The sequence below is a fragment of the Nicotiana sylvestris genome, chromosome 10 (assembly GCF_000393655.2).
Source record: "Nicotiana sylvestris chromosome 10, ASM39365v2, whole genome shotgun sequence".
Classification (NCBI taxonomy): domain Eukaryota; kingdom Viridiplantae; phylum Streptophyta; class Magnoliopsida; order Solanales; family Solanaceae; genus Nicotiana; species Nicotiana sylvestris.
In genome coordinates, this window is record NC_091066.1 from 3,044,184 (window position 1) to 3,070,715 (window position 26,532).

Here is a 26,532-nt window from a genome sequence, read left to right on the forward strand (position 1 = left end):
TGGTTTAATAATTTGCAAAGTCCAGCTGCCCATACTTTTGCAAATTTTCCAGATGCCTATTTTGTCTTCTCCACATTTTTCTTTATTTAGTAGGTGAGGTATGGACCCCACATAAGTTCTTAAAACACTTCCATTTTTTTTTACATGAACATCAATTTAGAGCTTGAAAATGACACGTTTTCTTCGTTGAAAAACAACATATGCCCATATGGTGGAGATGGTACTATTGGGCTTGTCCTATTGCCTGAAGTTTGTATGGTTTGGTTGCATCACAATTTGGAGACCTCCAAAACAAAATAACTGATGATGAAACAGTGGAACAATTCTTGAGACGTTACTTCGGGTTCAAACATGATTTTCTTGGAGTAGTTGGAGTTGTGATTGTTGCATATCCTGCTATTAAAATAACTTTATGCATATAAAATACAATCAGACTTCTCTATAAGAACATCTCTATATAACAATTATTCACTATAAAATTCATATTTTTCTCTAAACCGATTCTTATGTTACGTTATAATATATGTCCTCTATAACAGTACTTCACTATAACAGCCAAAAAATATCGAAACAAGCAAGGTTGTTATAGAAAGGTTTGACTGTATATGTCTTTATCTATTGATTATTGTAAACAACAAATCTGAATATATTTTACCCTGTCTTTGGTTTTAATTTTCATCTCGAATATAAACCATATCCAACAATTCTGAGTCTAAGTAAATTATCTCTAGACTAAGAAACTCTCTACTAGATTGTCCTATGTATTGCCAAATAAGTAACTTTGTTAGTGAAAATGAAGGGAAACTTACACAAATGTCCCAAATAAATCTCAACTTACCAACCTCTAGTCATTAATCATAGACTTACCAAAACTAGCCAATAAAAATTGAAAAACCAAATAATAGGGTTCTTTCTCTCAAAGAATCACATGCAAAAATCACCTTCCATATTTTTAAGCGTGATTAGCAACACTAGATACAAGACGGAAAGGAAATTTTATGGATGAGGTAGCAAATAAGGTGATGAAATACAAAAAATATATACAATATTCCAAAAATCTAAACAAAAAAGGAACTTTTTCAATGGGTATAGTTGAAATTCATTGAAAATATATAGATAAATCAATATACAAAATTTGAGGAAGATTGGAGGTGATTTGGACTGGTTTTGTATCAAAATTCGTAATTAAATGGAGTTCAAAAAAGTTTTCTGCGACACATGTATCAAACATGTATCTCGCACACAGGTATACATGGATATACATGTGATACATAACAGATACAAATATGATACATATGTGATAAACATATTATTTTTTTCATGTTCAGGTTTTACCGAATTTTCAATTCAAACCACCTCAAAACTTCACCAAATCATCCCAAAACTGAGATTCAAGCTCCTTAAGTTGTGCCCAATCTATTCTAATAACACCCACTCAAAAAAAAAGTTTGATATTTTTTTGCTACAAATAGCTAATTGGCTAATATTAGTAATATTTTATCAATTGACCAATTTTTTTAATGAGCTAAATATAAATGGACATAACTCGTAATTTCCCGAAAATGAATTCAAAATTTACTTGATGAAACAAAAAGGATATGTTATTTATCCGTCTTAATTTTGCCAATGATGTTACTATTTTTGGTGATTTGAATAAATCTTGGTTCCGCCAGTACCAGTAGAATAAGCCAGAAATTTTTCTAAAGGTGTTCAAACTTGTAAAAAGTTAAAATAATTCTCCGATAAAAAGTGTTCCGTATATGTTATATACCTCTAAAGCTAATATTTTATCTGTATACACAGTGTAATTCTTTGACTGGTCAATTGACCACCCTTAGGACAATGTAGCTTCGCCCCTGCCTGCCCCTCGGCTGTTTATGACTCCTGTAAAAATCCATGTTATAAAGGCACGATCTTTGCTGGTAGGCTGTAGCTTCTACTTTTTTATTCAATGAACTCCTCTATCTATGAGGGTCTATAAGTGTATAGGAGAAAAGACTAGGGAGATAATGCTATGTAAACAAGAGGTGAACCCACTATTTATAGACTCTTTATAGTCTGTTTGGGCTTTTGTATATCTTTAAAAGATGTAGTCTAGATTAAAAATAACTTTTAGACTGAATTAGAGGTAGAGTTTGTATATACACATTTTTAATCTGTCTATTCAACAATACCTAATTATAGACAAAGCATTTCTGCAAAAAGAAATTTTTCCTAAACCAGTAACTACTATTCAATAGCCCGACTTCATTTATACTTGCTGCCATATAATAACTCCATTGGCTACAAACTTTAATAACACTCTAACTTAGGCTTAGGAAGTGGACACAAGAAGAAAACTCAAGGCTTTTTCATAATAGAACAAACTACACATCAGTATAAGAAAGAAAAAAAAAGAGCTAGAATTTCTTGCATGTTGATTGAGTGTGTTATTGGTTCAAAATGGAGCCAACAAATATAAGTGATATAAGAGGGAGTAGTTTAAGAGGAAGCTTAAAGTTAAGTGTGAATAGTACTAAATCTATATGGAGGAACAATGGTGTGGAGATTTTTAGTCGTTCGTCGAGAAATGAAGATGATGAAGAGGCTCTTAAATGGGCAGCTCTTGAAAAACTTCCAACATTTGATCGTTTAAGAAAAGGTCTCTTGTTTGGATCTCAAGGTGCTGCTGCTGAAGTTGATATACATGATCTTGGTTTTCAAGAAAGAAAGAACTTGCTTGAAAGGCTTGTGAAAATTGCCGATGAGGATAATGAGAAGTTCTTGTTGAAACTCAGGCAAAGAATTGACAGGTAAGTAAATGCATCTTTTTGTCCTCTCTGTATGTGTGGTTTTTTCTTCTTTGGGCTATATTGTTGGACAAAAAAGATCTATATAGATGATACCAAGTAATCGAGATTAAATTTCAGTAATATTGGTATATTTACTTTAGGTTCAATATTTGTTAGGAGTCTTCTAGCCATGTTAGAGATTTACATATCTTGTAGTGTTTGAGAAAAAAAGGGTATTACAGTGCACTAAGCTCCCCGCTATGTACAAGGTCTACGGAATGGTCGGCCCACATTGAGCCTTATTTATGCATGTAATGTTACCTTACATTTCTGCAAGAGGTTTTTTCCGCGGCTTGAACCCGTGACCTCCTGGTCACAGGGCGACAGTATTGCCATTGCATCAAGGCTCTCTTCAACTTAAGCAAAACTAGTTTTCATAATATTTAACTGACACGGGCTTAAATGGAGCGCCATGGACAATGATGATGAGACGAAGTTGTTGTTACAGTGTGGTTTATCTATGAGTAGTTTTCTTTCCTCCCTTAACTTAAGTAGTTTGACATTGCTTTTTTTTTTTTTTTAAACAGAGTTGGGATAGATTTGCCATCAATAGAAGTAAGATATGAGCATCTAAATATTGAGGCAGATGCATATATTGGAAGCAGAGCTTTGCCTACATTTACCAACTTCTTGACTAATTTTCTTGAGGTAAAAATCTAAAAGAAAATCTTGATTTCAAGTTTCAATTCTCTTTTAACAAGTATGGTGTTTGTAGGCAATGTTGAACTCTCTCCATATCCTACCAAATCGAAAGAGGAAACTCACTATTCTTGATGATGTGAGTGGTATCATTAAGCCTTGCAGAATGACTTTGCTTTTAGGACCTCCAGGTTCTGGGAAAACTACTCTATTATTAGCTTTGGCTGGAAAGCTTGACCCTGCCCTTAAGGTAAGTTATATTTATTGATAGAAAAAATTAGTTATCATTTTTACCAGGCTACCAATTAATGCTATCAAAACCGTCGTGCGTAGAACTTAAACTCAAAACTAAATGTGTGTAATGAAACAACAAATTCTAATTTTCTGAATATTTTTTGGTTGTGAAAATCAGGTTACTGGGAAAGTGACCTATAATGGACATGAAATGAATGAATTTGTGCCACAAAGAACTGCTGCTTATATTAGCCAGCATGATTTACACATTGGAGAAATGACTGTGCGAGAAACCTTGGAATTCTCTGCCAGATGCCAGGGAGTTGGCTCTCGTTATGGTTAGCATTTTCTGTTGAGATTTAACGAACATAGATATATCGACTGATGTTTCTTGGAACAATTTTGCAGATATGTTGGTTGAACTGTCAAGAAGAGAGAAAGCAGCTAAAATCAAGCCCGATCCTGATATTGATATCTTCATGAAGGTAAAAGGCTATTATTAAATCATGTTTAGATGTTATTGAGCTAAAACGGTCCAATGATACTCTTAATGTGATATTGTTCACTTTGGGTCAAGCCCGTATGATTTTTTCCAAAAGGTTTCACACCATCAAGAGATCCTTATACCTTATATGTAGGCTCCCAATTTTTTCATCTACCAATGTGAGACTTTGTTCGTTCACCCAATAATCTCCCCCTCGAATGTGGCGCACTAACATGATACACGGGTCTTCCCCTCGAACCAAGTTACACGTGGCCCATTACCACGATCCACGCGTCAATTTTCGAGATTTATTGTATGTCACCCAAATCATCAAAGTACCTATGACAACTGAAGCCCGCAACTAGCTTTTTCTTGTATGCGCATGTCACACCCCAACCTTGGGAGGTGTGGCTGGCACCCGATGCCCGAAGGCCCGAGCGAACCAACCATGAGATATGATCTGAAATATAATAACCTGCAGGTAGAAGAGCCCAACACAACATATATATATAAACTAGGCCAACAAGGCTGCAACAACAGTATAACAGCTATCCAGAAGGCCGATAGGGCGATACGAAAAATATATATATACAATGACCGCTAGTCTGCAAGCCTCTAAGAGTGTAAGACAATCTCAACAGGGGGGGACAAAGGCCCCGACATGCCCCAAACCACACATATACATCTGTAATAGTACCTATGGACTCAAAGTCAGCAACTCCGAAGAAGTGGAGTGCGAAACCCAACGCAGATCCTGGGGGTCCTACTGAGGAGGCACGCCACTCTGTCTATTCGAACCTGTGGGCATGAACACATCGCATAAAAATGCGTCAGTACGAAATATGTACTGAATATGTAGGGCGACAAGTGTAACATGAAAAATGTAATTAACAAGAGAAGAGGCATAGAGATAATTTAAATTCTGAAACTAGCCTCGTTAGGAAACTAAAATTCAACATGGATATAAATGTATGCTCGTGACACCGTCGTTCACTATTGCTACTTATAATATATCACATTATATAATAATAAATCCCTCTGTGGGGCTATAATATCCATAACATACCCGGCCATAATAAAGGCTCGGTGGAATCGTACCCGGCCACGTGGAGCTCGGTAATCCCAACTGATCAGTGGTTACACAATATGTGTCATACCCGGCCATCTATAGTGCGGCTCGGTAATGAAAGTAAATACATACATGTACTAAATCATGAATTATATAGGTGCAATGCGAAACCAACCTTAAAAGACGTATTCTAAGAAGAGTCGAAGTGGCCTATCATCATTATTCCTCAACTATCATGGTTGTTGCTAAAATATATAATTTTTCAACTACGAGCCAACAAGTACTAAGAACATGAGAGTTATGTATTATGAATACCTTTGAAGTAAGTGTTCCTTATTCATGATTTATATGAATGTCGAAATGAGAACGAGTAAAAAGGCTCTAGTTCTTTTTAAGCAAGGAACAAGGAAATCCGAGAATTCATAGATATCCTCTAGAGTAAGCAATCTATGAGAAAAGATCAGGTCTAAGCATCTTTATAAGTTGAAGGTGAAATAACTCGAATCCGACGAGACAATTCGATAAACGTTTATTCGAATTCTAGTCATGCCGAAAAGTATAGCGAAAGCCCTACATACCTTGTCGATGGAGTTATATACTGTTTCCAAGACCTCAAAAGCCTTAGGAATGATTTCCTACATAATACAAACCATTCAAAATCAAATTCAAGCTCATAGCTTAAATAATTCTTCATTTAGACATTTACGCGAACAACTTGTGGCCATGAATTTGTAGACTCTTTTGTAGATTAATTTTCCCCAAACACACCACCAAGTTTTACTTTACTACATCTCCTCATCAACAGAATTCCATCCATGTCTTCACAGATCCAAACAACACAATAAAACCATATAGAACAGCCCCAACAATCAAGCCATATTAAGAGAGGTTTCTAAAAAAAATCAAGAATATTTCTATAGAGGTTTCAACTATTTCTTAAGAATTCTTATGGTAGAAGTTTACAAAGATCAAAGAGGAAGTTAAATCATACCTTATGTGACCAGAATTACTCAAAATTTGAAATTACTTCAAGGCGGAGTCTTGCTATGAAAAGTGAAACACCGAAGAATTCACGATTCCGAAGCTACCATGGTGTTCTCCATCTTGAGGATGACTAAATTGTTGTTATGCTTGGCTAGATGGATGGGAGAAGTTTGAGAGGAAATCCCTAGGTTTTTGGTTCTGTTTTGGAGAGGATAAAACGCAGGGGTTCTGTTTTAAAAATTGACTTAAATAAAGAAATTTTGACTAAACCCGACTAGGCACACTGTTCCCGTAACAGTGTGCACCCCTGTACGAAAATGTTAATATCTCTCTACTCTGAAGTTATATTAATAAACGGTTTGTTGCGTTGGAAACTAGACTCATAGACCTTCGATTCGGTAGGTAGAACACACCATAACTCCTAGTATATTGAGAGAAACGCTCATCAACATTTTATCCAAATTCCAGTAAAATTTAAACTCGTAACTTGCGCGCGATCTTTGTCGAATTTTTAATCACAACTCAAATGACTTCCAATGTTAATGTATAACTATCGCATCATTTAAATATCTCATAGAAATTATCTTCCTATCGAATTATCCCATTTACAGCATGATAACGCCAAATACACAAGGTGTAACATTCTCCCCTCCTTAAGAACATTCGTCCTCGAATGTTAACGGTTAACCTAACTTCTGAAATTTATTTATTTTTAAAAAAATTTCGCCAGAGTTTCCCCTATAAATAGGGATATCCAAAACCTGTCATCAGCCCAAGCATACATATCTAAGGCCACACAGGGCTACACATCATAATAATAACATCAACTTGGCCTCACACGACCATTTACTTATACAATAATGATAATAAGAAGGTTAGCCATAACTTTATTACCTCAACTGTCACTGGTTGATATATGTGCAACACCTGCCATATTTGTCTCAAGCATATCACCTGAAGACTCAAATAAATGAGGGTATCTGGACTTCATGTCCTCCTCGGCCTCCCATGTCATTTCCTCTACATTATTGCTCCTCCAAAGTACTTTTACTGAGGCTACCTCTTTAGTCCGTAGCTTACGGATTTGACGGTCAAGAATGGCAATAGGTATTTCTTCATATGACAAGTTCTCGGAAACTTCAATATCCTCGATAGGGCTGATGCAAGAAGGATCACCTAAGAATTTTCGAAGCGTGGAAATGTGAAATACCGGATGGATTGCTTCTAATTCTGGTGGCAGGTCAAGTTTGTAGGCTACTCGCCCAATTCTCTGAACAATCTGATATGGCCCAACATATCTAGGGCTGAGTTTTCCTTTCTTACCAAATCTCATTACACCCTTCATAGGCGACACTTTCAAGAATACCCAGTCTCCCACAGCAAATTCCAAGTCTCGACGTCGGTTATCTGAATATGATTTCTGTCGACTTTGAGCTGTACGCAACCTTTCCTAGATCAACTTTACCTTTTCTACAGCTTGCTGTATCAATTCAGGTCCTAGCAACTTTGTCTCGCCAACATCAAACCAGCCAATAGGAGATCTGCATTTCCTCCCATATAGTGCCTCATAAGGTGCCATCTGAATACCGGCATAATAACTGTTATTGTAGGCAAACTCAATAAGCGGTAAATGATCTTCCCAACTTCCCTTTAAGTCTAAGACACAAGCTCGCAACATATCTTCGAGTGTCTGAATAGTGCGTTCGGCTTGTCCGTCGGTCTGCGGATGAAATGTTGTACTAAGGTTAACAAGAGTACCCAAACCTTCTTGAAAAGACCTCCAGAAATTAGCTGTAAATTGGGCACCTCTGTCAGATATAATAGAAAACGGAACTCCATGTAGCCGAACTATTTCCTTGATATACAGGCTCGCATAGTCTTCAGCTGAATAGGTGGTCCTAACTGGGAGAAAGTGAGCTGATTTCGTCAGCCTATCCACAATGACCCAAATAGAATTGAACTTACGACGAGAATTGGGCAATCCTGTAATGAAATCCATATTAATCGATTCCTATTTCCAAGCTGGAATCTCAATATTTTGAAGTAGCCCTCCAGGTTTCTGGTGTTCAGCTTTAACCTGCTGGCAGTTGGGACACTGAGCCACAAATGTGGCTACATCTTTCTTCATGTCGTTCCACCAGTATAGCTGACGAAGATCATGATACATTTTGGTTGAACCAGGATGAACTGAGTACCGAGACTGGTGCATCTCTGTCATAATTTGCTTACGAAGCTCCCCAACATTATGTACACACCATCGGCCTTTATATTTTAGAATTCCATCATCACATTGCTCGAACAACTGCTTCTTCTGAAAAGGGATACTCTCTTTAATTTTGACTAACTCCGGATCCTCAAATTGACGCATTTCTACCTCAGCTACCAGTGATGACCCCGCAATATTTTGGACTACTACACCCTGGTCACCTGTATCATGTAGCCGTACACTCAAGTTAGCCAATTGATATATCTCTTTAGTCATTTCTAATTTCCCAGCTTCTACATGCTTCAATCTGCCCATGGATTTGCGACTCAATACATCAGCTACCACATTCGCTTTGCCCGGATGGTACAAAATATCCACATCATAGTCCTTCAGCAATTCAAGCCATCTTCTTTGTCTCAAGTTCAAGTCTTTCTGCTTAAATATATATTGTAAACTTTTGTGATCTGTATAGATATCCACATGAACACCATAAAGATAATGACGCCATATTTTCAAGGCAAATATAACGGCTGCTAACTCAATATCGTGAGTCGGATAATTGTATTCATGCTTCCGCAACTGCCTCGAAGCATATGCAATAACTTTTCCATGTTGCATTAGAACACATCCCAATCCAACCCTGGATGCATCACAATATACCACATAACCTTCAGATCCTTCCGGAAGTGCTAGAACAGGTGCTGATGTTAAGCGTTTCTTCAACTCATGAAAGCTCCTTTCACATGCATCAGACCATTGGAACTTAACGGCTTTGTGTGTCAATTTTGTCATGGGAGCAGCAATAGAAGAGAAGTTCTCAACAAATCTCCGATAATAACCAGCTAAGCCCAAGAAACTACGAACTTCCGTAGGAGTTGTAGGTCTAGGCCAGTTTTGTACTGCTTCAATTTTCTGACCATCTACCTTAATACCTTCATCGGAAACGATATGCCCAAGGAAAGCCACTGAATTCAACCAAAATTCATATTTGGAGAATTTAGCATATAATTTCTGATTTTTCAAAGTCTGCAATACCACACGCAAATGATCCTCATGTTCTGCTTTTGATCGAGAATATACCAGAATATCATCAATGAAAACAATTACAAATATATCTAGAAATGGCTTGAAAACCCGATTCATTAAATCCATAAAAGCTGCTAGCGCATTAGTAAAATCGAAAGACATCACAAGAAATTCATAATGGCCATATCTCGTCCGGAAAGCCGTTTTCGGAATATCTCTCTCCTTAACTCGCAATTGGTGATAGCCGGATCGAAGGTCAATCTTTGAGAAATATTTGGCACCTTGCAACTGATCAAACAAATCATCAATTCTGGGTAAAGGGTACTTGTTTTTGATAGTCACTTTGTTGAGCTAGCGATAGTCAATACACATTCTTAACAAACCATCCTTCTTACGAACAAACAACACTGGTGCACCCCAGGGAGATGTGTTGGGCCTGATAAAGCCCTTATTCAGAAGATCCTTCAACTGGGCTTTCAATTCTTTTAACTCAGTAGGAGCCATTCTGTATGGAGGAATAGATATTGGTTGAGTATCTGGAAGCATATCAATAGCAAAGTCGATTTCTCTTTCTGGAGGAAGACCAGGAAGTTCATCAGGAAATACATCAGGAAATTCATTCACGACGGGAACCGATTGAAGGGTTGGAGATTTCACCTCCATATCATGCACTCGTACCAAATGATAGATGTACCCTTTCAAAATCATCCTTCGAGCTTTAAGGTAAGAAATAAACTTTCCCTTAGGCGCTGCAGCATCACCTTTCCATTCAATAATAGGCTCACTTGGAAAATTAAAACGAACAATCTTTGTCCAGCAATCTACATTGGCATAACAAGAAGCCAACCAATCCATACCCATAATGATATCAAAATCAACCATTTCTAGCTCATGCAAATCAGCTAACGTATGGCGGTCATGAATCTTCACGTCACAACTTCGATATACCCGTCTAACTACAACAGACTCACCCATTGGCGTAGATACCTCAAAGGACTGTTGCAACAATTCAGGCTCTCTATCCCATTTACTAGCAACGAAGGGGGAGATATACGACAATGTAGAACCAGGATCTATCAAGGCATACATATCGATAGAAAAGACGGATAGTATACCTGTAACCACGTCCGGAGATGACTCTAAATCCTGACGACTCGATAAAGCATATATGCGATTCTGCTGACCTCCTGAACCAGAAGCTCCAAATCTTCCCCTACCCCTGCCAGCTGATGTCTGCATACTCTGTCTAGGAGGACGTACCGAAGAAGAAGAAGCCCCTGCAGATGCCGTCGGCTGAGCCATACCCCCTCCACCTGTCATCGGACAATGTCTCATAATATGACCTGGCTGTCCACATGTATAACATGCATCAGAACCCTGGCGACATGGTCCAAAATGATTTCGGCCACATCAATCACATCTAGGAAACTGAGGCCTCATCTGACTGAACTCGCCTCTAAAATGTGGACCTGGGGTCCGTGAACTCTGACCTGGACCAGAATAAGTGGTCCGATCCTGGTGCTGTCCTTGAAACTATGGCAGTGCACTGGCTGCCGGATAAGACTGGCGCCGGGGAAACTGTGGCCTAAATCCACCTCGAAACTCTCCTATGTTACCTGCGAACCGCGCCCTCTTCTGTTGCCATCTATCATGCTCTCGGTTGGCTCGTTGTTGCCTCTTGCGATCCTCTAGACCATGTGCATATGCTTGAATACGGGCAATATCCATTCCTTGGTTTAAAGAAGCTGTAGTGCACTCATTTATCAAGTGTGCCCCCAAACCACTAACAAACTGGTGTACCCGATCACTCATATCAGCAACAATCGTAGGAGCATACCTAGCCAAAGAGTTGAACTGCATGCTATATTCCCGAACGCTCATATTACCCTGTTCTAAGTGTAAGAACCTATCTCGTCGGGCTCTTCGAAGCTCGATTGGCAAATATTGCTGTAAAAATGCCTCAGAGAACTCCTTCCATGTCACTGGTGGCACATTAGGCCCCCGAGTTTGCTTCCAAGTCTCATACCATGTCACAGCAACATCACGTAGTCTATAAGAAGTAAACTCCACTGACTCAACATCCGTGGCATGTATAATTTGTAAGGTCCGTTGCATAAGATCCAGAAAATCCTGTGGGTCAGCATTAGGATCAACCCCTGTAAATACTGGAGGATCCAAGTTGATAAAGTCTCGAACTCTCGCACTCACGGACCTATCAGCAATACCGAAGGTCTGGTGTTGGGCCTGGGAGGCCACTATTCGAGTCAGCAATTGTATAGCACTCCGTATGTCTAGGTCCTGATCAGGAACAACTGGGAGAGGGACTGGAGGTATGTTATCTCCTCTACGCCCTTCCGGGGGTGGTGGGGGGTACTGCCCTGGAAGCCTGAGAATCAGCCTCATTCTGTGGCTCATGTTGATCTACATTAGCAGGTGGCACCTGACTTGTGCCCTCTCCCGCCTCCTCATCCAACCTCTGAATAAATTTCATAGCCATTTGTCATCTCCTAGTGTTAGGCATCACTAAAAAGGTAAACAAAAAGAGAATTAGGAATGAACACTTATGATTAGGCTCTATTGCACGATCTAGATCAAGAAGAAAGTAATAATCCTAAATGCCCAATAGCCTCATGTTTATAAGTGTGGTGCACAACACACCATAAACAAGACTCTACTAGACACGGCTTGTAGACTCCCTTAGGACTGACCTGCTCTGATACCAAGTTTGTCACACCCCAACCTTGGGAGGTGTGGCTGGCACCCGATGCCCGAAGGCCCGAGCGAACCAACCATGAGATATGATCTGAAATATAATAACCTGCAGGCAGAAGAGCCCAACACAACATATATATATATATATATATATATATAAACTAGGCCAACAAGGCTGCAGCAACAGTATAACAGCTATCTAGAAGGCCGATAGGGCAATACGAGAAAAATATATATATACAATGACCGCTAGTCTGCAAGCCTCTAAGAGTGTAAGACAATCTCAACAGGGCGGGACAAAGCCCCCGACATGCCCAAAACCACACATATACATCTGTAATAGTACCTATGGACTCAAAGTCAGCAACTCCGAAGAAGTGGAGTGCGAAACCCAACGCTGATCCTGGGGGTCCTACTGAGGAGGCACGCCACTCTGTCTATTCGAACCTGTGGGCATGAACACAGCGCATAAAAATGCGTCAGTACGAAATATGTACTAAATATGTAGGGCGACAAGTGTAACATGAAAAATGTAATTAACAAGAGAAGAGGCATAGAGATAATTTAAATTCTGAAACTAGCCTCGGTAGGAAACTAAAATTCAACATGGATATAAATGTATGCTCGTGACACCGTCGTTCACTATCGCTACTTATAATATATCACATTATATAATAATAAATCCCTCTGTGGGGCTATAATATCCATAACATACCCGGCCATAATAAAGGCTCGGTAGAATCGTACCCGGCCACGTGGAGCTCGGTAATCCAAACTGATCAGTGGTTACACAATATGTGTCATACCCGCCGTCTATAGTGCGGCTCGGTAATGAAAGTAAATACATACATGTACTAAATCATGAATTATATAGGTGCAATGCGAAACCAACTTTAAAAGACGTATTCTAAGAAGAGTCGAAGTGGCCTATCATCATTATTCCTCGACTATCATGGTTGTGGCTAAAATATATAATTTTTCAACTACGAGCCAACAAGTACTAAGAACATGAGAGTTATGTATTATGAATACCTTTGAAGTAAGTGTTCCTTATTCATGATTTATATGAATGTCGAAATGAGAACGAGTAAAAAGGCTCTAGTTCTTTTTAAGCAAGGAACAAGGAAATCCGAGAATTCATAGATATCCTCTAGAGTAAGCAATCTATGAGAAAAGATCAGGTCTAAGCATCTTTATAAGTTGAAGGTGAAATAACTCGAATCCGACGAGACAATTCGATAAACGTTTATTCGAATTCTAGTCATGCCGAAAAGTATAGCGAAAGCCCTACATACCTTGTCGATGGAGTTATATACTGTTTCCAAGACCTCAAAAGCCTTAGGAATGATTTCCTACATAATACAAACCATTCAAAATCAAATTCAAGCTCATAGCTTAAATAATTCTTCATTTAGACATTTACGCGAACAACTTGTGGCCATGAATTTGTAGACTCTTTTGTAGATTAATTTCCCCCCAACACACCACCAAATTTTTCTTTACTACATCTCCTCATCAACAGAATTCCATCCATGTCTTCACAGATCAAAACAACACAATAAAACCATATAGAACAGCCCCAACAATCAAGCCATATTAAGAGAGGTTTCTAAAAAAATCAAGAATATTTCTATAGAGGTTTCAACTATTTCTTAAGAATTCTTATGGTAGAAGCTTACAAAGATCAAAGAGGAAGTTAAATCATACCTTATGTGACCAGAATTACTCAAAATTCGAAATTACTTCAAGGCGGAGTCTTGCTATGAAAAGTGAAACACCGAAGAATTCACGATTCCGAAGCTACCATGGTGTTCTCCATCTTGAGGATGACTAAATTGTTGTTATGCTTGGCTAGATGGATGGGAGAAGTTTGAGAGGAAATCCCTAGGTTTTTGGTTCTGTTTTGGAGAGGATAAAACGCAGGGGTTCTGTTTTAAAAATTGACTTAAATAAAGAAATTTTGGCTAAACCCGACTAGGCACACTGTTCCCGTAACAGTGTGCACCCATGTACGAAAATGTTAATATCTCTCTACTCCGAAGTCGTATTAACGAACGGTTTGTTGCGTTGGAAACTAGACTCATAGACCTTCGATTTGGTAGGTAGAACACACCATAAATCCCAGTATATTGAGAGAAATGCTCATCAACATTTTATCCATATTCCAGTAAAATTTAAACCCGTAACTTGCGCGCGATCTTTGTCGAATTTTTAATCACAACTCAAATGACTTCCAATCTTAATGTATAACTATCGCATCATTTAAATATCTCATAGAAATTATCTTCCTATCGAATTATCCCATTTACAGCATGATAACGCCGAATACACAAGGTGTAACAGCGCATCTCCAAGCTCGTAAGGGTAATCAAACCGTGCCCCGCAACATCACTCTATCATCGTCATACTTGACTCTTAATATGGTGTGATATTATCCGATTTGGGCCAAGCCCACACGGTTTTCCCCAAAAGGTCTCAGACCACTAAAAGATCTGTACACCTTATATGTGGGCTTCCAATCTTTTCAGTTACTAATATAAGACTTTGTTCGCACACCCGGCACATACGAGCTAGTTAAATATTCTCCCCACCCACCTTTAAAGACCAGATACAAAACTACAACAGAGAAACGGTTTGAAACAAATTGAAGAATAGTATAAGCGGTAAAGGTTTTAGAAAAAAGTGAAAAAAGAAAACAAGTCTACTAATTCCAAATAAAAGAGAAATCATAATACTTTTCTGAAAAAAGGAAAAGACAATACCAAAAATTAGCTGATATCTGTGTAAAAATTTGTTAGTAATTGAACCAAGTTGAAAACTTGGTTTCCTGAAGAAACTGCTTATAACCATAATTGTTTTTTGACAACGTAGGCAGCAGCAACAGAGGGACAAGAAGCCAATGTTGTTACTGATTATGTTCTTAAGGTAATAAAAATTATGTCCAATAATTTTCTCTTCATTTTCGACAACGAAAAGACAGAAAAAAATTGATAACAAAGTGATTTGTGTATTCCATCTGCAGCTGTTGGGGCTGGATATTTGCGCAGATACTATGGTGGGAGATGAAATGATAAGGGGTATTTCAGGAGGACAAAAGAAGCGTGTGACAACAGGTGAAATGCTCGTTGGACCGTCAAAGGCACTTTTCATGGATGAAATATCAACTGGATTGGATAGCTCTACCACTTACTCCATTGTGAACTCTCTAAGACAATCTGTACAAATCTTGAATGGAACTGCTGTGATATCTCTCCTGCAGCCAGCACCCGAGACCTACAACTTGTTTGATGATATTATTCTGTTATCAGATGGGAAAATTGTCTATCAGGGCCCTCGAGAGGATGTCCTTGGCTTCTTCGAGTCCATGGGTTTCAAATGCCCAGATAGAAAAGGCGTGGCCGACTTCTTGCAGGAAGTATGTCTTACGATGGACTACGACTAATAAGGTTGACAAGCGTTGATCCATTTGCCCTTCTGATGGTACAAATTTGAACTCTTTGCAGGTGACATCAAAGAAGGATCAACAGCAATATTGGGTGAGGAGGGATGAGACTTACAGGTACATCACATCAAAAGAATTTGCTGAGGCATATCAATCATTCCATGTCGGGAGGAAACTTGGGAACGAGCTTGCAGCTTCATATGACAAGAGCAAAAGCCATCCTGCGGCTTTGACAACTCAAAAGTATGGTATAGGGAAGAAAGAACTCATAAAGATCTGCACTGAAAGAGAATTCTTGCTAATGAAGAGGAACTCATTTGTTTACATCTTTAAGTTCACTCAGGTGGCAAATTGGTCTTAAAAAATGTATTGAGTTTTCCAGTCTCTATCTCATCATATTTGCTTGCAAGCACTAATGCCTCTTTGTTTTGATATGTTTTCAGCTTTCATTTATGGCAATCGTGGCAATGACCCTCTTTTTCCGAACTGAAATGTCTCGTGACAGTATGGATGATGGAGGAATATATGCTGGTGCCCTCTTTTTTGCGGTCGTTATGAATATGTTTAATGGTATGTCTGAGATAGCCATGACAATTTATAAACTTCCTGTCTTCTACAAGCAAAGGGACCTTCTCTTTTTCCCTTCATGGGCTTATGCAATTCCCTCATGGATGCTCAAAATACCTGTAACGTTTGTTGAAGTTGGTATATGGGTGTTCCTCACTTACTATGTCATTGGATTTGATCCGAATCCTGTAAGGTAAGGGAAGAAAATGATGATTCAAAATAAAGATCAAGTTACCTTCAATAGTTCCCTTTTTCTCGTGATTACTAAACAGGAGTCTTTTTTTTTTCCAGATTGCTCAAACAATTCGTGATACTCGTATTAGTAAACCTGATGGCATCAGGATTGTTCCGCTTCATTGGGGCACTTGGAAGGACCATGGGAGTTGCTAATACATTTGGAACATTTGCGCTCCTTTTACAATTTGCATTGGGTGGATTCGTTCTTTCGCGAGGTATATTTGGTGATTTTATGTCTGTAGAAGCTTTTGACTTGCTTAAACCGACTAGTGTTAATAGTCTATGGCTAATGTTGTAGTTGATGTGAAGAAATGGTGGATATGGGGTTACTGGATTTCACCTTTGATGTATTCTATAAATTCAATATTTGTGAATGAATTTGACGGGAAAAGGTGGAAACATATTGCACCAAATGGAACTGAGCCACTTGGAGTTGCAGTTGTAAGATCTCGAGGGTTCTTCCCAGATGCATACTGGTACTGGATAGGTGTTGTTGCACTTATTGGATTCACAATCCTCTTTAACATCTGCTTCAGTCTTGCACTTGCTTATCTGAACCGTGAGTATCTCTCGACTTTCTACATTTAGTTTTCAAAAAGGTGAAAAAATTGAATGCTTAGTGTGAATATCAACAGCATTTGGCAAGCCGCAAGCTATGATACCAAAAGACAATGAAGATGTCAAAACAACTAGCGATGAGAAAGAACAGTCCAATAGTGAGGGTCAGAGTAAGAAAAAGGGAATGGTTCTTCCATTTGAACCGCATTCCATCACCTTTGACGAAGTTATATACTCTGTTGACATGCCTCAGGTAACTAGCCAGGAATTGTTACTGATCAGTAACTACTGATGCTAATCCTGCATTTCAACAATATGTTACGTACTGAACTTTCCGATGATACTTGCAGGAAATGAAAGATCAGGGCGCCACTGAAGATAGATTGGTACTTCTGAAGGGAGTAAGTGGAGCATTTCGGCCAGGTGTTTTGACAGCTTTAATGGGAGTCAGTGGGGCTGGAAAAACAACATTGATGGATGTATTGGCAGGACGGAAAACAGGAGGATATATTGAGGGCAGTATCAAGATCTCTGGCTATCCTAAGAAGCAAGAAACATTCGCACGTATATCTGGATACTGTGAGCAGAATGATATCCATTCACCTTATGTTACAGTTTATGAGTCGCTAGTATACTCAGCTTGGCTGCGTTTACCTCATGATGTTGATGAAGGGACTAGAAAGGTTCACACCTTTTGAAAATTTCCTTCCATAACATGAATCTCTCGCCCAAAAATCCGTTAAACACAACAAAGAAAGTAGAAATCATATGACATTTCCTATTTATTATCCCTGTGCAGATGTTTGTTGACGAAGTTATGGAACTTGTGGAGCTTACACCATTAAGATCAGCCTTAGTTGGTTTGCCAGGAGTAAACGGTCTCTCAACTGAGCAACGCAAAAGGTTGACCATTGCAGTGGAATTAGTAGCAAACCCCTCTATCATTTTCATGGATGAACCAACTTCAGGGCTAGATGCAAGGGCTGCTGCGATTGTGATGAGAACTGTTAGGAACACTGTTGACACAGGGAGAACCGTCGTTTGTACCATCCATCAACCTAGTATTGACATTTTTGAAGCCTTTGATGAGGTGAATTTTAATACCATTTTGAACTCAACCAAGCTGATAATGTGTTCTTTCTCCTTTGACATTGCATACTAATATAAAACCACTCTTTGCAGCTATTTCTAATGAAACGAGGAGGACAAGAGATATATGTTGGTCCATTAGGTCACCGTTCCTGTCATTTGATCAAATACTTTGAGGTAAGTTGTCTAAGTGATAAAGAGCTTTTCTTTTTTCGATTAAATACTAAACTAATTTTTCTTGCATTCAGTCAATATCTGGGATAAGTAAAATACAAGATGGCTACAATCCAGCTACTTGGATGTTAGAAGTCACAACCTCGGCTCAAGAAATGATTTTGGGGGTTGATTTTACTGATTTATACAAGAGATCAGATCTTTACAGGAGGAATAAAGTGTTGATTAGTGAACTCAGCGTGTCTCGCCCTGGTACAAAAGACCTGTATTTCGATAGTCAATATTCACAGCCATTTTGGACCCAATGTATGGCTTGCCTTTGGAAGCAACACTGGTCATACTGGCGTAATCCCGCTTATACTGCAGTCAGATTGCTCTTTACAGTCTTCGTCGCCTTGGCCATAGGGACAATGTTCTGGGATCTTGGTACTAAAGTGTAAGTTCAAACATATGAGATGAAATAAGTACTCATATAATCTGGAAAATACTTTTAGTTCTTAATGCTAAAAGCTTAATTTTTTTTCACAGGGGTAAGAGCCAAGATGTATTTAATGCTATGGGATCAATGTATGCTGCTGTCTTTTTCCTTGGTTTTCAAAATACAGCATCAGTGTTGCCCGTTGTAGCCATTGAGCGTACAGTATTTTACAGAGAAAGAGCTGCTGGAATGTATTCTGCCTTCCCTTATGCCTTTGGACAAGTAAGCAGAGAATTTAACCTCTTATAGGTCAATTACTGGTTTTAAAAAAAAGTCTAAATTACATATTATCTTTTTAATTATCTTGCAGGTTTTCATTGAAATGCCGTATGTCTTTGTGCAAGCTGTTTTGTATGGCGTCATTGTCTATGCTATGATTGGATTTGAATGGACAGTAACCAAGTTCTTTTGGTACTTGTTCATCACGTATTTCACTCTCTTGTACTTCACCTTTTATGGTTTGATGAGCGTTGCAGTTACTCCAAATCAACATATTGCACAAATTGTTGCTCTCTTCTTCTTTGCCATGTGGAATCTTTTCTCAGGATTCATTATTCCACGACCTGTAAGTTCTTAAACCGCTTCCATTTTTGTTACATGAACATCAATTTAGAGCTCGAAAATGACATGTTTTTTTCGTCGAAAAACAGCGTATGGCCATATGGTGGAGATGGTACTATTGGGGTTGTCCTGTTTCCTGGACTTTGTATGGTTTGGTTGTATCACAATTTGGAGACCTCCAAAACAAAATAACTGATAATGAAACAGTCGAACAATTCTTGAGACGTTACTTCGGGTTCAAACATGATTTTCTTGGAGTAGTTGCAGTTGTGACTGTTGCATATGCTGTTGTTTTTGCCTTCACATTTGCTTTGGCTATTAAAGTATTCAACTTCCAGAAAAGATAGAAGATGTTATACCTGCTGAAGATCTATACGAGGAAAATCGAAGAATAGATTGATTATAAAACTCAGTGTATACAGGTTACCACTTGAAGAAGTATACATATATGTTTTGTTTGTATTGGATCATGTTACTATATTTGTTTAGCCATATATTGGAGTTCAGGCACAAAACTGAGTGAATAGTATTTCAGTGAACGAGCAGAACCTGTGCTCTGATACCAGTTGTTGGGAATAAACCCCTTACCAAAATAATATTCACGGTAATAAAGCGGAATAATAATGTAGCACCGAGATACGGTAATTAACAAGAATAAAAGAGTAACAATGACACCAAGATTTTTACGTGGAAAACCCTTCTGAATAAGGGAAAAAACCACGACCCCGAGAGGAGCAACTGATATCACTATAGTAAGGAATTTTACACTTTGTAGGTCGGAGATAAATACTCCAAAGACCACTACAACACTCAAAAGAAATAACCCTCTTTTGATATTCCCACCTCACTACAATATCGCTCACTCTCTATTTTCCTCACAGACTATTTTCTTATACCTTGTCTGTGAAACCTCACTCTTTCTTTCTCTCTTTGTTGGTGTGTAGAAATGAGAGTTGAAGCTCTCCTTTTATAGCCAAAGCTTCACCCTCTAAAGCCTACAATATTTGACAATTTACACACACTTTTCACAATTCAACAAAGTTGGCTACCAAACCAAAGAAATTCAACAAGGTTGGCTACCAAACCAAACTAATTCAACAAGGTTGGCTACCAACCAAACCAAGTCAACAAGGTTGGCTACCAAACCAAAGAAAACTCTTATTAGGCACATGCCTAATACTTCTTCAATGAGATGGACATCATCAATCTCCCCCTCCAGTCTCATTCATCCAGAGGAGGTAGCACTGTCTTCTAGTTTGAGTGCATGCCGACAAGTTCTTTGCATAGCTCGAACTTGTTCCTTGGTACCACCTTGGTCAGCATATCTGCGGGATTCTCATTTGTAGAAATCTTCAAGACTTTTAGAGATTCATCATCTACCATTTCTCGAATCCAATGATATCTCACATCAATGTGTTTGGTCCTTGCATGGTACATAGAGTTCTTGCTAAGGTCTATTGCACTTTGACTGTCACAATAGACGACATACTCCTTCTGATGCAATCCAAGCTCTTGAAGGAATCGCTTGAGCCATATCATCTCCTTGCCAGTTTCTGTAGCGGCAATGTACTCTGCTTCAGTTGTTGAAAGTGCAACGCACTTCTGCAACTTAGACTGCCATGATATAGCTCCCCCTGAAAATGTAAACAAATATCCAGTAGTGGATTTTCTGTTGTCAATGTCACCCGCCATATCAGCATCTGTATAGCCCTTCAAGATTGGATCAGATCCTCCAAAGCACAAACAATCTCCCGTGGTACCTCTCAGGTACCTGAGTATCCACTTGACTGCTTCCCAATGTTCCTTTCCAGGATTTTCAAGAAACCTGCTGACAACACCAACTGCGTGAGCAATATCAGGTCTAGTACATACCATTGCATACATCAAGCTTCCGACTGCTGAAGAATAAGGAACTTTAGCCATGTTCCCTTTCTCCTCCACTGTTGTAGGACACATCTTCTTACTCAACTTTAGATGACCAGCAAGAGGTGTGCTGACTGGCTTAGCATTCTTCATGTTGAAGCGTTCTAGTACACGTTCAATGTACTTCTCCTGAGATAGCCACAACTTTCTACTTGTTCTCTCTCGAACTATCTTCATCCCTAGAATTTGTTGTGCTGGGCCCAAGTCCTTCATATCAAATGACTTGGACAGATCTCCTTTCAACTTTGCTATCAACCCCTTGTCTTTTCCTACAATTAACATGTCATCCACATACAACAACAATATAATAAAGTTATTCTCAGAAAATCTTTTGAAGTATACACATGGATCAGAATAGGTCTTTAGGTATGTTTGACTTTTCATGAATGAGTCAAACTTCATGTACCACTGCCTTGGTGCCTGCTTCAATCCATAAAGACTCTTATTCAATTTGCACACCATGTGTTTCTTTCCAGCTACTTCAAATCCTTCTGGATGCTCCATATAAATCTCCTCTTCCAAATCTCCATGAAGAAATGCAGTTTTCACATCCAACTGCTCCACTTCAAGATCTAGGCTAGCTGCTAAGCTCAAAATTGTTCGAATAGAAGTCATTTTGACAACAGGTGAGAAAATTTCGTCAAAATCAATACCTTTCTTTTGTTCGAAGCCTTTAACCACCAATCGAGCTTTGTATCTGACCAGCTTGCCATTTCCATCTTTCTTGAGTTTAAAGACCCATTTGCATTTGAGTGGTCTTTTACCCTTTGGAAGTTCAACCAGCTTGTATGTGCCATTTTTCTGTAGAGATTCCATCTCTTCTTGCATAGCTTTCATCCACTGGTTCTTTTCTGGATGGGACAACACCTCCTTAAGACTTTCTGGCTCCCCCTCATCACTGATGAGGACATACTCTGTGGAAGGGTACCTGCATGACTCTACCCTTGGCCTCTCTGATCTCCTCAGAGGTTGAGGTTGTTCTTCTACCTGAGTGGGGTGCTCCACTTCCTCGACACCTTCATCAAGTTGCTCCCCCTGCTCAATAACCTCACCAGGTTGCTCCACCTGCTCGGCAACCTCGTCGGTTGTACTTTCTGCACTTGTGGGATTGTTAGAAGTAGAAGGAATAGTAACAAAGTTAGGAATTATACCATTCTTCGCCTTTTCTAACATATCAGCAGCAGTTCCAACTTCACTTTCTCGGAAGACTACATCTCTGCTTCTGATGACCTTCTTCTTTACAGGATCCCACAGTCTGTACCCGAACTCTTCATCTCCATATCCGATAAATATGCAGGGAACAGATTTATCATCCAGCTTTGTTCTCTGCTCTTTTGGTACATGTGCAAAAGCTCTGCAACCGAACACCTTCAGATGCGAGTAGGACACCTCCTTGTTGGTCCAAACTCTCTCTGGGATTTCAAACGCCAACGGAACTGATGGACTCCTATTGATCAGGTAACAGGCTGTCTGAACTGCTTCACCCCAGAATGACTTAGGCAGTTTAGCCATTCTGAGCATGCTTCTCACCTTCTCCACAATGGTGCGGTTCATCCTCTCGGCTACGCCATTGTGCTGTGGGGTTCCAGGAACTGTCTTTTCATGTCTGATCCCATGACTTGAACAATACTCTTCAAATTCCCTTGAAGTGTACTCACCTCCATTGTCACTTCGGAGGCGCTTTAGCTTTCGACCCGTCTCCCTTTCTACTAGAGCATGAAATTTCTGGAAAACTTGAAACACCTGATCTTTGGTTTTCAAAATATAAACCCATAATTTTTCGTGAAGCATCATCAATAAAAGTAACAAAATATTTGTTACCGCCCATTGATTCAATTTCCATTGGGCCGCAAACATCAGAATATACTAAATCAAGTATATTCAATTTTCTTTCAGACGATGTCTGAAATGAGACTCTATGCTGCTTACCAAATAAACAGTAGTCACAAGGTTTTACAGTTGTACCTTTGGCATAAGAAATGAGTGATTTCTTGGCAAGAATCTGCAATCCCTTCTCGCTCATATGACCCATTCTTTTGTGCCATAAATCTACAGAAATCTCATCTTGTGCCGCGTTCAATTCACCTTGGCATATTTCTGCATTTGTCCTGTACAACGTGCCACGAGCAACTCCCTTTGCAATCACCAATGATCCCTTAGTGAGTCTCCACTTTTGATTTGCAAAATAACTCTCGTATCCATCTCGGTCTAAAGCAATTCCCGAGATCAAGTTCATCCGCAAATCAGGTACATGCCGCACATCCTTTAGAACCAATGTGCATCCGACATTTGTCTTGATACAAATGTCACCAATCCCCGCAATCTTTGAGTAACTTGTGTTACCCATTTTCACTGTGCCGAAATCACCTGCTACATATCTGCAAAAAAGATCTCTTACCGGTGTGGCATGGTGAGATGCCGCTGTGTCAACCACCCATTCCGACTCTGGACCTGACAGGTGCATGCATTCCTCTTCCTCATTTATAAAGAGGACAACATTATCATTATTTTGCACCATGGCGGCTGTGTTGTCGTCATTCTTCTGGCCACTGGTTTCACCTTTGCCCTTCCTTGGATTTGGGCAATCTCTTTTGAAGTGACCTGGTTGATTACAGTTGTAGCAATTTCTGACTCTTGATTTGGATCGGTTCTTTGACTTCCCACGAGCTCCGGATCTACCATAGTTGTTCGAACTCCTTTGATAACTCCTGCCTCTACCTTCTGTGATGAGAGCCTGTCCTTGATTTTCAGGCTTCTTTCTCATCTTCTCATTGAGTAGAAGAGCCGATGTGACATCTTTCAACTCAATAGTAGTCTTACCGTGCAGGATGGTTGTTGCCAAATTATCGTACGAAGATGGCAACGAGTTCAATAGCAAGATGGCTTTATCTTCTTCCTCGATTTTCACTCCGAGGTTGGCAAGCTGTGTGATTAGTCCGTTAAACACATTTAAATGTGACAAAAAATTCGTACCTTCACTCATGTGTAGGGCGTATAACTGCTTCTTCAGGTACAATTTATTTGTCAGCGTTTTGGACATGTATAGGCTTTCCAACCTTGTCCAAATTCCACGTGCAGTGTCTTCATCAATGATGTTATTTACCACATCATCTGATAAGTGCAACCTAATTGCACTAGCAGCTCTTTCATCCAAGTCAGCCCAATCCTCAGCTTTCATGGTATCAGGCTTTTTGGAATCAACATCTAGAACCTTGTGTAATCCTTGTTGGATGAGCAGATCTCTCATCCTTCTTTGCCATGTTGAGAAACCGTTATCTCCGTTGAATTTTGCTACCTCGTACTTTACTCCGGACATTTTTATTTTTCACCAAGTATAGTACTACCGACAGTGAATAGTATTTCAGTGAACGAGCAGAACCTGTGCTCTGATACCAGTTGTTGGGAATAAACCCCTTACCAAAATAATATTCACGGTAATAAAGCGGAATAATAATGTAGCACCGAGATACGGTAATTAACAAGAATAAAAGAGTAACAATGACACCAAGATTTTTACGTGGAAAACCCTTCTGAATAAGGGAAAAAACCACGACCCCGAGAGGAGCAACTGATATCACTATAGTAAGGAATTTTACACTTTGTAGGTCGGAGATAAATACTCCAAAGACCACTACAACACTCAAAAGAAATAACCCTCTTTTGATATTCCCATCTCACTACAATATCGCTCACTCTCTATTTTCCTCACAGACTATTTTCTTATACCTTGTCTGTGAAACCTCACTCTTTCTTTCTCTCTTTGTTGGTGTGTGGAAATGAGAGTTGAAGCTCTCCTTTTATAGCCAAAGCTTCACTCTCTAAAGCCTACCATATTTGACAATTTACACACACTTTTCACAATTCAACAATTTACACACACTTTTCACAATTCAACAAAGTTGGCTACCAAACCAAACTAATTCAACAAGGTTGGCTACCAACCAAACCAAGTCAACAAGGTTGGCTACCAAACCAAAGAAAACTCTTATTAGGCACATGCCTAATACTTCTTCAATGAGATGGACATCATCAGTAACAATTGTGAAGCACATTTCAGTAAAGAGAATTCTTCCTCAGATGATAAAGAAAAGGAATACAATACAACCTTTTTCTTACTATTATGCAAAGTAGAATCATATTTTCATGTTTGTCCTAGCAAAATTAAAGAAACGAAAGTGAGTATTCTAAGATTTTGCTCCTATAAAGCAGAGGCGAAGTCGGGATTTCAAACTTATGGATTCGAAATTCTAATCATTTTTGAAGTTACTGAGTTCTAAATTAATAATTTATATATATTCAATAGATTTTTTAAGACAACTACAGGGTTCAAATCAAAGTTACTGGTTCAGTCGAACCCACTCCCAGCATTCTAGCTCCGCCTCTACTACAAAGTGACCCACCACCACCACACAAAAATATTATTGAAGTTGCAGATAGAGAATTTAAAGACATATTTTTGGTAAAATAAGTGAAATTCTACTCACTAAAACAAGAACTCACTCACTTAGCAGCATTTGTGAGTTGATGAAAAGATATTCTAATAAGCTAGAAAATGAAATTCTACTCTTAGTTATTCGAAAAGAAAAAGTATATTTAACTAATATGTAAAACCCTGGCAGAGTCAGAGAGACAAAGCCATCTCTAAAATTGTTGAAAGCATCACTTTTTTAGACACCACTACCTTGGAAAGTTCCTTCTCCAGCTGCTAGCAATAGATATTGTCAGAAAACAAAAAGAACCACCACTATGTCGTGTAATAAAGTGTTGATTTGTGAACTCAACGCGCCTTGTCCAGGTACGAAAAACCTGCATTTTAACAGCCAATATGCACAACCATTTTGGACCCAATGTATGGCTTACCTTTGGAAGCAACACTGGTCATACTGGCGTAATCCTGCTTATACTGCAATCAGATTTCTCTTTACAATCTTCGTCGCCTTGGCCATACGGACAATGTTCTATGATCTTGGTACTAATCCCCGTTCTTCCTTGTTCGCAAAAACAAAATGGCCAAAACATCGAAAACTGTTCCATTGAAGGAAAAGGCTTCTTTATCAAATCCGTCGGCACTGCGGCCACAACGGAATATCCCCTTGCGGACTTTGTTCTGACGAAGTGTGCCACTGCTACTGATTTCAAGGTGGAGAATAAACCCCCGACACCGGGTTGGTGTGAACCAATATCGAGGTACATGTGCACGATCACAGAAGGTCTTCTCGAGAAGGTGAAAAAGGAGTGCAACTAGGTAGGAGAGGATGTAGTAGTGCCTAGCCCCGAGGAATCCATCACAACTCACAAGGAGAGGTATCTGAGTGTCT

General features: G+C 39.2%; 1 protein-coding gene across 1 annotated transcript; it reads left to right on the forward strand.

Moving 5' to 3' along the window:
* Positions 1-2,358: 2,358 nt before the first annotated feature.
* LOC104223926 (pleiotropic drug resistance protein 1-like) lies at positions 2,359-25,332 on the forward strand. Its single transcript, XM_070158497.1, has 20 exons — positions 2,359-2,792; positions 3,359-3,479; positions 3,547-3,720; positions 3,883-4,042; positions 4,113-4,189; positions 15,057-15,110; positions 15,208-15,600; positions 15,689-15,970; positions 16,071-16,387; positions 16,486-16,646; positions 16,730-16,990; positions 17,067-17,242; positions 17,340-17,672; positions 17,789-18,079; positions 18,172-18,255; positions 18,327-18,688; positions 18,781-18,952; positions 19,041-19,295; positions 19,381-19,825; positions 25,234-25,332. Exons 1-19 carry the CDS (start codon positions 2,443-2,445, stop codon positions 19,636-19,638), a joined length of 4,281 nt encoding a protein of 1,426 aa, XP_070014598.1. The 5' UTR covers positions 2,359-2,442; the 3' UTR covers positions 19,639-19,825; positions 25,234-25,332.
* The last annotated feature ends 1,200 nt before the right edge of the window (positions 25,333-26,532 follow it).